This window comes from Dermacentor silvarum, chromosome 1, assembly GCF_013339745.2.
Source record: "Dermacentor silvarum isolate Dsil-2018 chromosome 1, BIME_Dsil_1.4, whole genome shotgun sequence".
Taxonomy (NCBI): domain Eukaryota; kingdom Metazoa; phylum Arthropoda; class Arachnida; order Ixodida; family Ixodidae; genus Dermacentor; species Dermacentor silvarum.
In genome coordinates this window covers 57,108,616-57,122,725 of record NC_051154.1, presented here as the reverse complement: position 1 = coordinate 57,122,725, position 14,110 = coordinate 57,108,616, and the positions used below count along the sequence as shown (strand labels likewise).

Here is a 14,110-nt window from a genome sequence, read left to right as displayed (position 1 = left end):
TCCCTGTTCATGTCTTCCAAGGCCCTTCTAACTTCATCGCTAGTTATAGAATGGGCCTCTGTATCTTGTTCATCCCTACTTCGACCGAAAGTAGCTTGGCTGCTCTGGGAACTGTAGAGGTCAGTATGGAATTCCTCCGCTGCTTTTACTATGTCATCAAAATTGCTGATGATATTACCCTGCTTATCTTTCAGTGCATACATTTTGCCTTCTCCTATGCCTAGTTTTCTTGTCACTGATTTCATGCTGCGTCCATATTTTACTGCTTCCTCAATCTTTTCCACATTATAATTTCGGATATCCCTTACTTTCTTCTTGTTGATCAGTTTCGACAGTTCAGCAAATTCTATCTGATATCTCGAGTTTGGCACTTTCATGCTTTGCTGCTGCTTTATTAGGTTCTTTGTTACTTGGGAGAACTTACCTACTGGTTGCCTTGATGCCTTACCTCCCACTTCAATTGCTGCTTCTGAGATCAGCCTAGTTACGGTTTCATTCATTACCTTTATGTTGTCTTTATCTTCCTGTTCTAAAGCTGCATATTTGTTTCCGAGCACCAGCCTGAATTGGTCTGCTTTTACCCTTATTGCGTCTAGGTTGACCTGTTTCTTCTTGACTAATTTTATTCTTTCTCTCTTCTAATTGAGAGAAATCCTAGACCTCACTAACCTATGGCCACTGCAATTTGCCCTTCCTAACACTTCTACATCCTGCACTATGCTGGGATCGGCAGAGAGTATGAAATCTATTTCATTCCTTGTTTCTCCATCAGGGCTTTTCCAGGTCCACTTCCTGTTGCTGCGCTTCCTGAAGAAGGTATTCATTATTCGGAGCCTATTCCTTTCCGCGAATTCTACCAACATCTCTGCTCTAGTGTTCCTAGAATCGATGCCGTAGTTGCCAATTGCTTGCTCGCCAGCCTGCTTTTTCCCCACTTTTGTATTGAAGTCGCCCATGACTACAGTATACTGAGTTTGCACCTTTCTAATTGCTAATTCAATTTCTTCATAAAACTGTTCTATTTCTTCATCATCGTGACTGGAGGTTGGGGCATAGGCTTGTGCTACCTTCATTCTATACCTCCTATTTCGCTTTATTAAGACGACTGCTACCCTCTCATTAATGCTGTAGAATTCATCAATGTTGCCCGCTATGTCCTTACGGACTAGAAATCCTACTCCAAATTCTCTCCTATCTGGAAGACCTCTGTACCAGAGGACGTGGCCGTTAGTCAGCACTGTATAAGCCTCACCAGTTCTTCTCACCTCACTAAGGCCAACAATATCCCAGGCAATACCTGATAATTATTCAAATAGCCCTGCTAAGCCAGCCTCACTCGATAGGGTGCGCGAGTTCAACGTTGCCAGGTTCAGTTGCCATTGGCGGCCTGTCCGCACCCAGAGACTCTTAGCACCTTCTGCCGCGTAGCAGGTCTGACCGCCGCCTCGGTCAGGTTCTCCGCAGCCGCTGGGGACTGAGGGCCATGGGTAAATTGTAGGAGTCATTAGGGAGGTAGCGGCCGAATACTGCACCAGGGAGGCCAATTCCTGTTCTGGTGAGGGAGTGACTTTTTTGAAGCTTAGTGGGCCTTCCTAATTTCGTTGCACTTGGACTAGTATAGCCCCACTAGCTCTCGGCGATATTTGTTTTGCCGGTGTCAGGCGCCACCATGCGGCGTGTATTGCAGCGGGACTCCTCTTCCGCGCTTCCCTAAAAACACTCGGCGCCATCTAGTGCCGCCGCCGTGACGCCTGCGTTTGAAATGCGTCATGCGGCAACCGGGCTCCGCTCTCGCGGGTATTTCTGGACACGCCGCGCCGTCTAGAGGCACTGCCGAAAAGTCCGCACGTGGCCTCCGAGACGAGAAGCGTGGCGCGCCGGTGCCTGCGAACTCTGAGAATTGTTCCCTCGCTTGCCACGCACTCAATGCCACGTACTTAGGGACCCAAATTGGCGAGAGGTTCATTGAAGAGCGGCACACACACTACACTGTGACCCAAGTTGACATCAAAGAGATTCATTGAACAGTGGTACATACCCATGCCACATACACAGTCCGACATCTCCATTGGGCCATGTTGGCATCAAAAAGGTTCTTTAAAGAGCGGTACGTAGGTACACAATGCCACATGCCCAGTGACACCAAGTTGGTCCGACGGTTGGTTTCGAACCCTGTTCCTTGAGCACAGCAGGCCGACGCGGTACCCATTCGACCATGGACTACCCAGAGACACGAGTTTTGGGGCAAACAGATAGATAGATAGATAGATAGATAGATAGATAGATAGATAGATAGATAGATAGATAGATAGATAGATAGATAGATAGATAGATAGATAGATAGATAGATAGATAGATAGATAGATAGATAGATAGATAGATAGATAGATAGATAGATAGATAGATAGATAGATAGATAGATAGATAGATAGATAGGTCCTGGAATGTGCGTGAAGTACCATAAGAATGCTAATCGCATTAAAACTGCACTAATTAGTCACGGTCGCTAAATAGTCTCAATGTGTGCCTGTGGCATTTAAGTTTATTCCAGGGAATTAAGGTGCGCCGTAGCTCCTGCTAAGTGTGATGCCCTATATAGCTGCGAACATATCTGATTACAAGAAATAAGACATCACTGGCCCTTAGTTTCGAGAAGAAGGAAAGATAATGTTCGGCTACTTGCAGTTACGTGCAGGGTTCCTCGAAATCCGTTTGCCTAGTTTTCAGCGTTGTTTTCTTTCAGCTTTTACGGCGCAGCGCACGTCGCTACGGAGGGACAATTATCTTCTTGGCCAGCGGTGTGCGACTCTCGATGGATGTCTGTGCCCCAGTGGTTGCCCGTCTCGACACGATGATGAAGCTCATCGCGTGCTCTTTACTTTTCTAGAAGAAACTAACTTGGCGTCTCATTTATAGCCTTATTTATCTTTATTATTGCGATTAGCATTTTTAGGGTAATTCGCCCACTTCTCGGGGACTGTCTGTCTATGTATCTATGTACGCACCTATCTAGCTGTGTCTCTAACCGTTTTCCCGCCAACTGGGGTAACTATTGGAAGTTTGTGGTCTTTTGGGTAGAGCAATCGGGCTGCTGTACTGAGAGAACCGTGTTCGAAACCAACCGCTGGACCATCTTGCGTCACTGTGCATGTGACACTGGGTAACTATGTGCCACTTGGCATGAGCCGCTCTTCAATGGCAAAAAAAAAATATGATTTAAGATTTCTCCAGTGCTTGGGCGCAATCGAACCCGCGCGATACATATTCAGACAAACTTCTCTGAATGTAGAATCACACAGGCGCTCGGACATCGCGACGGCGCCGCTGAGTGACCCAGCGTGTGGAGAGGGAAGCGAGAGAGAGGATCCCGGCTGCATACACGGCTTCATACACGACGCGTTTCTGTGGTGGCGTAACACGGTGTTTCGCTACATTGCGTCAGTGGTAATCGCAATGACGTCGACATCCATAGTGAGATGGGCTCTGCCACAATTTTTTTTTTTTTTAGCGATAGCTACATTACGCCAGGTTTTCGCCTCTTCGCTGTCGCCGCACTTCGAGCCGTGGCCGCACTGTGACGTCACACCACGGCCCTCGATTCTCCAGCAACTCGGCTCGTCGCGGTCGCCAAGCGGCCACCGCTCCTCCCTTTGGTAAAGTACCTATATAAGAAAGTACCGCCATCTACTCTTTCCTCCGCCGCCTCCTCTCCTAAAGCGCTTGCTTTTTTCTTTACTTTTTGCTTGCGAAAGCCAAGTCGACGGTGGCGCACCTAGAAAGTCCACGTTGAAGCTTTCAGGCCGGGCGCGCGCCGCCGCTGCCGCGGCCGGCGACTGCGGCTGCGCAGAGGACTTTCAACATGGCTCTGAGGCGGAAAAAAAGAAAATATAAAGAAGCGAAAAGCGCGCGCTATCATCGTCCAGTCGGAGATACGGGAGAGAGAGAGAAGCGGCGTTTATCAAAGGATGGCGGTACTTTTCTTATATAGGGATTTTTAGGGTGCCTCGATGCCCAGCGCCGCCGTCCAGGGTGGAGACAACCCCGCTGGCGCCGCCATATTGAGTCACATATTGAGTCACAGCTAGGCTTGCGTTCATAAATAGTGTTACTCGCGGCACACTTCCAAGTGCTTTGCCTTGATTAGGATTTTTTTATCGGTGTCGCATCTGCACATCTTTATAACCAATAGCCGTTAACTCGTCGAAGGTCCAAGACGTAAATGTATTGCGCCGGGAACATGCCCCAAGTTGCCTAATTCAATTTACATTTAATATGTCGTGTGTATGTTTGAAATACGCACTATTTTTTTTTTGCGCTTCGATGCTTGGTATATAAGGTTTGCGACCCCCGTGTGTGTAAAGTTTCTCTTTTTCGCTGTTGTATTCTGGTTTACACGTCACGCCTCCTTTACCGTAGCCAGCCACTCGCGCACAGCGGTTAGTTTCCTTTGCGTTGCGCGTGCTCTTCGCGTTCGTTGCAATTATTTGACGATATCTAAGCGCAATTTTGCTTTTTTTTTTTGCCCACAAGACTGCGTGCTGACAGGATTAGGATGGTGTAAAAATAACTGCGATGTGAAAATAAGGTTTAGTTAGTGCTGTAGAGAAACATTTAACGTAACATGTCTGTGTCGATCTTGCGTAGTACACACAAGAAACCAAACGATGCACAAAGTACATTTACTTATAATGTCTAGTACAATCAATCATGAAAGAGATATGTACATGAAAAATTATATGTACTGTGTGGCGCCTGAAGGTTATGTTGAAAGACGAGATAAAAAAAAAATTCGCAAGGTAGGCTCGACACACAATTCGGGATAGTGAGAGCTTTTTTTTTATTCATTGATTACATGGGGGGGGGGGGGGGGGGGTTCCAGTGAGTACATCAACCTTATTACACACAATATAAATCGAAAACAAGAATGCAAACAAGAAAACGCAACCGCTGGTAATATTAATCAAGATATCCAGCCCGAATACAGCAGCTACCATCGAATACGTCGCATCAGCCAAACACATCGATGGCGAGTACAGAACATTTTATAAATAACCGTTAGAACACTGATAACTACATTGAAAAAATAAACAACACTGCATACATATCGCGTACAAAAGCCGTAAATGTAACTAAGACAGTCAAATACAGATTAGCAATGTTTTTCACTTCGAAAATATAGTCCATGATGATGTAGGGCTGTTGACTTTAACAGACGGCGCCCATCCTGTCGATTTCCCTCGTACTGGTCCTCTTCAAAGTGTTTCTAAGTACAAGTAAAACAACAAAAGTGATTATTGATATGAAAAGTTGCCTTGTAAATACAGAGAACCCATTACAGTGCTTAAAAAAAATTTCGCAGAAGTAATGCTGTATTACCTCGCTACACACGTTTCGAAGAAATGCACAGGCTACAACAGACACCATGCCAGAAAGCGCCGAAACATTTTGGTCCCATGATGCCCCTTAACTCTACTACACCTGGGCATACCGTGCACAGGCATTTAAAGAACGTCACAGTGCCCACTACGATCGGGAATGAGCACGAATGACCATCGGCTTACGAGCACCACGCTACAAATATATTCGTCTAAAAAAATCAGCTAATAACGTAACAACCTGAGATCCGCAAGATATCTGCTGAGAATAGAGAAAATCACAATACTTCGCTTGCCACGTACACAACAGCCGCTCTCCCCAGAAGAAGCACTGCTTTCTTTAGTCCCAAATAACCAGTAGCGAAAAAAGAAACTGAGGGAAAAAAACAGAAACAAGAGACACACGATGTGTGCTTCCCGTGAAAAAGTAAAATAGGTGGTTTACATGACGATTTGTAGCTAATGTAAGGCTATTTCGCGGCCAAGCATTTTCGTCAGTTCTTAAAATAAGGGTACTACTCGCATAGAGTGCGCCGATCAAAACGGCAAAAGCCTATGCGACGCGCGCTCGCAAACCATAGGCTACTCAGCATCGGTGCAGTGCTTAGTTCGTGAGCGAACGTAGGTACGTGAGAGAGGATCAGAGAATACTTTCTTATTTAAATGAAAAACACGATGCGATAGTCTAAACCTTCTTGACACTTACCTCGCAAATGTAGGAGCTATCCGTTGCCTTCCAGTGATACCGCTTTACTTGGGCTTCCCATTTCTTCCTTCGCTCTGGGTCCCGGGGGAAGCGTAAACAACGAAGCCCTTTACGCGTCGATCCGGTGCACTTGGGAACACAACAGCCCGTCATGTCGACTCGATGCACTTGACAAGCTTGTCATTCATGCGGCTGAACACTGTCCAGCAAGTAGAAGCGTCAGCGAAGCATCTGAGCGCACTGTGTCTCGAACTAAGCACCGGCACCAAGCACTCGCAACCGCTCGCTGTGACTCAAGATGGCGTCGCAGCGAGAAAGCGGCGGCGCGGGTGCGGTCAAAGGATGGCACCACCCTGAACGGCGGCGCTGGCATCGAGGCACCCTAGGGACTTTAGCCTTTGGGCGCTCGCCGCGCCCTCTGTGTGACTTCACACCAGGGGTCTCGATTCTCCGGCAACTCGCTAACTACATGTCTATCTACAAGTGAAGCCTAAGCGCAGCCGGGGGTCTGTAGCTATCGCTACTCGACTAGGTTTAACCAGCGCTAAACCACAGCCATTTTTTTTTTCAGTTGACAAAACCTCGGAGAGTATTTCTTCCATTTTTTTAACATTCTTTTAGTACCACGACATGCAGTGACTGGCCATACATTATTTTTTGTCACTGTCTTGCTTTATTCGCTGAAATTTGTCATCTTCTTCTTTATTTGCTCTTTCCTTCCCTACTTCCTAGCCTACATTTGTAATGTTTCTGTCTCGTTTCTAATTTCTCAAGAGTAGGCAGGCGTTGTACCCCTACCGGTGGCAGTTGCCAGCAAGCTCGTTGCTTTCTCTTTCCTTTCTTTCAAGTGTATATGTTTTAAATCCAAACAATAAATCGTAATAATTCTTTCAGCCTCCCGAAGAAAAATGGTCTCATGATACAGCTTTGGAACTTCATTGTTATAGTGACAGCTGCTTTCAAGTTCTCAATATACGTGCAAGCTGGCGTTTATCTCGGAAGATATTTTTTTTCCAGCTGCGAAAAAATAATTCCAGCGTGCACAAAACAATGCATGGTACAAGCGCTTCAGTTCAACACCATCCATTTCGAGTAAACTATTACTGCCACAACAACAGCGGCTAAAGGCTCACTCCTGCGCAACTATTGACTCATATATGCATTCCACTTTCGATAGAGGTGGAATAAAAAAATTCTCGTGCCCCGAGCTCGATAAGGTGGACGTTAAAGAACCCAAGGGGATCAAAATTACTAATCTATAGCGCTCATCCACTACGACGCGTATCTCAGAACCCGCTCTGTATAGTTTCGGTATGTTAAATTCCACAAGTTTCATTTGTGTACTGAAAATCCTTCTGGTGATTCGCAATTTGGGCCGGTAAGGTGCATCCTTCCTGTTATTTTCAGTATCATTAAAACAAACCAGTAAGTCAACGTGGGACATCTGCTTGAACGTTGCCCAGTGTCATACCGCGCGCTGTTTCCGTGGCATCTGTAACCATCTGTAAGTCTAAACTTACATCGAGAAGTGGAGGTCATTTAGTTGGTTACGCATTCATTTCCCATGCCATCTCTATTTCGGTTTATGCAATATCGTTAATCTAACGCATTGAACATAAAGAAAACAGACCTGCCGGCATAGAGAGAGCCGAAAATATAAACCGGCTGGCGGTTGGAGTTTCAGGCTTAATAGGCAGTATAATAATACAAGCGCGGGCCCCACAGTTCAAGACTATCAGAAGCACCTCCTATGAAGAAAAACCGGAAAGATCCATAATCTACTATGTATGTACATGGCAAATACATCGAATCAAACCAAATCTTTATTTGGACACCAAGATTTCGCGGAGATAGAGCCAAAAAGTCACAAATCGGCTTGAGAGAGGACTTTGCCCCGGATTACAAGGGAAGTAAGAAGAAAAAACAGTGGCCAACGTATATAAATATAGGCTTCTACACATGCGTAAGTGCACCGTAAACATACATGCAGGTTATAACTACAAAGATACTCTCAAACAAGGTAATTATATTGTGCACTTCTTAGCGTGATGACATATAATGCAATCAATAACCAACAACATGCACTGCACAAGCCAAAATATAAGTACCAAGAGTACACAGAAGCAGAAGACAGAATTCTTTAAGCAACTTATTACACCCTTTAAAAGAAAGTATTATGCACGTTCGTCTGCGTAAAAGCTAAAACCGCAGTCAAAATAAACAGCCACTCTTGCCGCCGATATCGGTCAGAAATAAGCCAGGCCAATAAAACTTTAGTGTCTTCTTTTGATAGCATGATGGAGGCATGTGGTTTAAATGGGTTTGTAACTTTTCTTTATTTTTTATTTTTTAATCTTATAACGGTTGATCACACAAGAAGACGGAGTTGGATTAGAACGCTCGTCATATAAGCGCTGGTTGGATTCCCCACACCACCACTCAATTTCTTCTGTTCTGTGAGACTAACCTAAAATTCTTGCGCACGGATAAATGCATTGAGCCCATGCCCTAATTTATAACTGCTGTCCACAATAAAAATGAAAACGTTTCCCCCTCTGCACGATATGACTACCACTTGCGCGTAACTGTTTTTACCGTCCTACAAACATGGTGGGCCTTCTTTTTCTGCTCACAGTGAACTCAACCGTGTTCCGTAAATTTTCTGGCTGACTGAAACAATAAACGCAAAAAAAAGCTTGCCTAAAACAGTCCTTTTGTCACATTTTATCTTGAACAAATCAATCTCGCTCATTATGAATAAGATGTTCGAAACACATATGCACTAAAACATTAAGTCAAAACACATATGTTATCCCACTTAGTCTAAACTAAATTCGAGCCAATGTAATCCATTATTCACGTAAGCGTCACAGACAATCGGTGGCATTCCCCGTCGCTTGCAATCAGTTTAGCCAGCATGCACATGGTCATATGCGAACGCCTCACAGCAGCTGACCGGTTTGATGTTAAGCAAGAAGTCTGTCACGTCAGGGCAAATCCAGTTTTTTTTTTTTTTTCTTAGAAACATACTATTCTAATCCGGTTGAAATTTAGAGAAAATATTCGCACTCCACGAAAGGTGAGACCCCATCAAAATCTGGCGGCCTGTCACAGTGTCTAGGCGAGTACAATACAGACTGGCGACGATTAGCAATTGGCGTAATTTGTTTTGGCTGACATATTGCTGCAAGCCAGAAGTGTGCATCCTTTCAGTGAGTCATCAACACATGAACAACTGGACCAGAGTAATGTATAACCTGCGAACTACCGCAGTGTGGAATGATCTAGTTTAATTTACGACTACATGTTACTTAGCAAGCACTAAGGCATTTCGTTTTTACTTATTTATATTTTATTATTATTCTACCCAAACAGCCCGCTTAAGGATGCTCCAGATGGTATGGTCATTTTTGAAGTTGGACTACTGACAGGATTCAAGGCCAACGTTACAGACTTGGAAAATGTACGTTACATTACTTTTTTATCCTCTTTTTTTTTTTTTTCTCCGCGGCTCAGCGGCTCCTCACGTGTCTGTTGGGAAGTGTTGCGTCATCACCGAAATATGCCAGTGCCATTGTGTTGTGCGTGCGCTCACCATTCTCGCATGCAACGCCTGTCTGCGCTGAAAATATGTCACGCACTTTGAAAGTACTTTTGTTGCCAACATTCCCTCTACATTTCATAACCAAGAGCGGTATATGCAGAAGCACTCCACAAAAAAACAAAAAAAAAGTGTTTTCGCCTCTGCTCTTTAACTTTGCCACGTAGGGCGTAAAGAAAGCTCTACATATATCTAAAATTTCCACCTCTATCTGAAAGTACGTGGACGACATTTCCATCTGGCTTTCGGCTGCATGCATAGGAGACGTGAGACGATCCCGCAAAGCGTGACCTCTCTTTAGAAAAATTCTGGCAGGATCGTCTTGTCTCGATTTTAGTTTCTTCTGTTTTCTGGTCAGAGGCGGTGATCAAGTCATATGAAGTTAATGCACGGTAGTTACCAATTTTGATGGGTAATCCATCTAAAGCTCGAAACCATTACCTTGGATACAAGGCTATACTGGAAACGCGCAGTTGGTACAATGGTTGTCTCGTCGGCCCCAAGGGTACACGTTCAATGAAATCCACGGGGCGTCGATTGGAGCAGTCACCCTCTTTAGATACTAACCTGCACGTGGCGCTCGTTATCAGCAGAGTACTGCATCAGCTACCATTTTGAACCCATCAGGCTGAAAATATAAGAGCCTGGAAATCATTCATCGACGGTGGTTAAGGAAGGCATTTTGATGACTACAACAGCAGGCGGCATCGGAGAATGCTTTAGTAGAACCTAAGACATTGCCTGTATGTTTTCAAGTCTCCCAGACATGGCTAATTCATTCGGCCAACCTTCAGCACTATCACACTGCCCTAGCGTTCCTTCAAATTCTGCACACCACAAAGAATTCTCATTTTCATACGGCACGCTCAATAACCTTCTTGCCTTGAGTGTTATCCAGGCTAAGCGTGACCTGCCGTGGTCGTTATAGAGGTGCTTCAGCGTCAACTAACCATTCCTACGCCGCATTCAGTGCGACGAACGCCGATGGCTCAAGCACATTCTTCGGCTGTGGAGCCCACATATCAATGTAGTATGCTTGACTCTGCAAGTTTTCACGGACAAATGGGTAAATACCTATCTCATCGCTAGCATGGTGGTGCTCGTAATCCTGTAATTAATATCGCACTGGCAAGTCGCTTCCACGGTCTGCTTTTTACTATATACTGTCGCCGAGTGCCAAACTATTGACGCTGCGCTTCAAATGCTAACTCCTGCAGACCCGGAGTCATTGACTTGCTCTTCGGTTCGAAAACTGTCCTCCAAAATACCCAACGCGGCTCCTGTCCCAACAAGTCTGGACAGCAGGCTATGTAGATTACCTAAAGCGTCTACAAGGAACATGGCTTTAATGTCAGCTTAGTAAGATGGCGGACTGGGCTAGTTGGTAATCCATACTAAACGTGAACAGCGCAAAAGTAGCATGACGACGAAAACGAGACGGGACAAGCGCTGTCCCATCCCATCTCGTTTTCGTCCCCGTGCTGCTTTTGCGCTGTTCACGTTTAATGTCAAGTTCCGACAAATTCCGTCGCATCACGGAGTCCCAGGGAAAGAAGCTGCCGCTCGCTTCGCATAAACGGCATGCACTTAGCAACGCCAGACTCTTTCCCCCACGCCACCTTAAAAACCAGGTTCCCTCATTTATCGTTACGATGCCCTCTCCAACCACCAGCACCCCACACTGCATGGCTTCATAAGAAAGGTCGTGACTCTTCGCCGTACTGCGCCACCTCGAACATTTTTTGTCTGTATATCTATTTATTTGATACTTCTGCCGGCCACAGCTGAGGGCCAGAACATGATGGAGTAGAAGAGACAGAGAAGCCAGACGTGTAGAATAAAAACAATATTGAAGTAAACACATAAACTGAATACACTCATTACAGTGTATCAAGAAATTACCATTGAGCTGCGGCAGAAAGAGCTTACATGAGTGATTCTTGTCAAAACTGCCGGGAACAGCAATACCGTAACGGACCGTTCAAAAAAAGTATTTGAAAACATTCTTCTTGACGACAAAGCTCGCGAATAAATATTGGTATCTATGTCACGTCTCACGGCTGCAATTAAACTGAGGTTAATCATCAAATTTAGTCTGCTTCTACCGGGTATTACATTTTGCACGTTTTTTTTTAACTTTCCACTTTTGTCCTAATATAGAGTTTTTGCAATCCTGAACGGGTATACAATACGGACATACACAATATCTGTCATAGAAATGATATATAAAACGTAAACCTATTTTGAGTATACTCTTCAAATGATGGTCAATGATCTGTGAATCAGGGTTTCAAGCAATATCCGGATATTTGAGCATTGGTCGAATCAACGATGTGTATAGGCCGCAAGATTTGTATCAAGGCTACAAGGTTGGACAGTTCGGTGCAGTGACCACAATTCAGTTGATCCTCTCGCTGCAATGACACCGACGTGCTCAGCCCAGCTCAGGTTACAAGTGGTTCTCAGACTTAAGTATTTAAGTTCGCTGACCTTTCGTTAAGTCGACGAGTTCGATATATTTAGCTATGACATCACGTGGAGAGGTTAGAAGCATGTCCTTCCTGGTACTTCATTTCATTTCTATATGGGTGAAATCGCTATGAGTGACGACAATTACTATAAAAAAACGCTGACTAGCATGGAAAAAAATAAACAAATGGTGGAGGACGTACTGTCACTCTTAAGCACAAGGTGGAAAAGCATAAAGAAAATGAAGTAGGAACGCGTGCACGCAGTCAGTACTTCTAGAATAAGTTCCACAAACAAAAAGAAAATAATTCTGCACAGCACCTAACGCCCTCTTTGCAATGTGCTGGATAAGGTCATGGTTCAAGACTAGCCCCTCAGAGAGAGAGTGCGCAGGTCTCGTCACTGCTCTAAAGTTGACGTGCAGTTCTCGCCTCTGCAGGCTATAAAGCGGATAAGTTAATAGCACATGTGAGAGGTACTCATCTGGTTCACCACAAGCACATGATGATGATTCAACGCACCCTTTTTATGTAGAAAGTGGTTGATGAAGGCCGCACCTATTATATAGCCGAAGTCGATTAAACAATGTTTCCACGGCTCTCAGTAAGTAACAAGAAACTCTGAATTTTAGTTCAGGGTCCACTAGAATAGATCTTTTCCTTGCATCACTGAACCCTTCCATATAAAGTTTCTTCATGAAGTGGCTTATGGAACCCGTACGGGCTCCGAAACGCCTCTGTTTTTTCACTTTCACTTGGTCAATGACTGCCACTCCTTCTTCATCATGTTACCTGACCGGACGAATTTTCGTCGAACCCTTTATAACGCACATGTCGCCGTGTTCACTGGCTCATTTTGCCATTACGTCTGCCCCGTCGTTCCCATATAATCCAGTACGGCTGTGCACCCACTAAAACACATCATGTCGTCGACGTTCTGCGCTGTGCACATAGATCGCAAGTCACTGAGTTACTAGGATAATGAAATGAAAACGAAGCTTTATTCGAATGAAGTGTATTCTGAATAGATTTCTTTTTATTTAAAGTCAGTTGGCATTGATGACACCCCGATATCAAGTGAAGGTTGCTATTCATTCATATCTGGTCCCTTGTACAAGAGACCTTGGTAAACAGCAAGCAATCATTGGCAAAATATAAACACCGTAATTCAGGTTTCTCTATGTGAATGTTGTTTATGAAAACATAGATTAAGTGGCCAGACGACGCAACGCTGCCATACACTTAAGGTCAGTGATCAAATGTGGGCGGAGAAAAGAAGCATCAGCCAGGCTCCAACAATACGACAAGGGGAGTTGCCTTCGTCGGGGTCCAGTTAAAGACAAAGCGCCTTGTCAAAACGTTGGCGCCAGGCTGAGGCCTCCCTTTTTCGCCCACAGTTCATCTATTCAAGTCCCCATCTTCTGTTTCAAAGATACAAGCACGACAATCTTCGACTAACTTCGTTGCTTTTTTTTTTCAAGGTTATGCTCAAATTAAAATTAAAGAAACGATACCTTGACATGCCGAATACTACGGATTTTATTCTCCCCCGGTTACTCTTTAGATAAATGCAGATTATCACGCGTTACTCGTGAACGATGATTATTTTCTTTTTTGTCCAAGTGATCAGGCACATACTTATTTATAAAACGCAATATATCATGCTTAAAGAAAAGTCGCAGCATATTTGTTCACTGTCCTCTGCAGTGCTACATGGGCTAACAACGTTAGATAGAATGCTACATAGTGGTCAAGCATATCAATATCGCTTGCGTGGTATTGCGCAGCATGGCCAGGTGTATCCCGATTTCTCCGGATGCAACCTTGTTTTCTTTATAACTGGTGACGTGGCGCACTGTTGGTAGACTTTGCATTTAACAACTGAGATAAATAGGCACTGATGCTAGCCATGCGCTTAATCACTATAAGAACATACTTCACTTAGTCTTCTCTCAGCGAT

The 14,110-nt window shown here is 44.6% G+C and overlaps 1 protein-coding gene across 7 annotated transcripts in view; it reads left to right on the top strand.

Moving 5' to 3' along the window:
• Window positions 1-14,110, top strand: part of LOC119463792 (A.superbus venom factor 1-like) — a 268,434-nt gene that overhangs the window by 232,864 nt on the left and 21,460 nt on the right. For all 7 annotated transcript variants that reach the window (XM_049668402.1, XM_049668407.1, XM_049668410.1 and 4 more), the window contains one exon: window positions 9,457-9,544. In XM_049668402.1, the coding sequence (XP_049524359.1) occupies window positions 9,457-9,544 (88 nt within the window). The remainder of the gene's footprint in view (window positions 1-9,456; window positions 9,545-14,110) is intronic.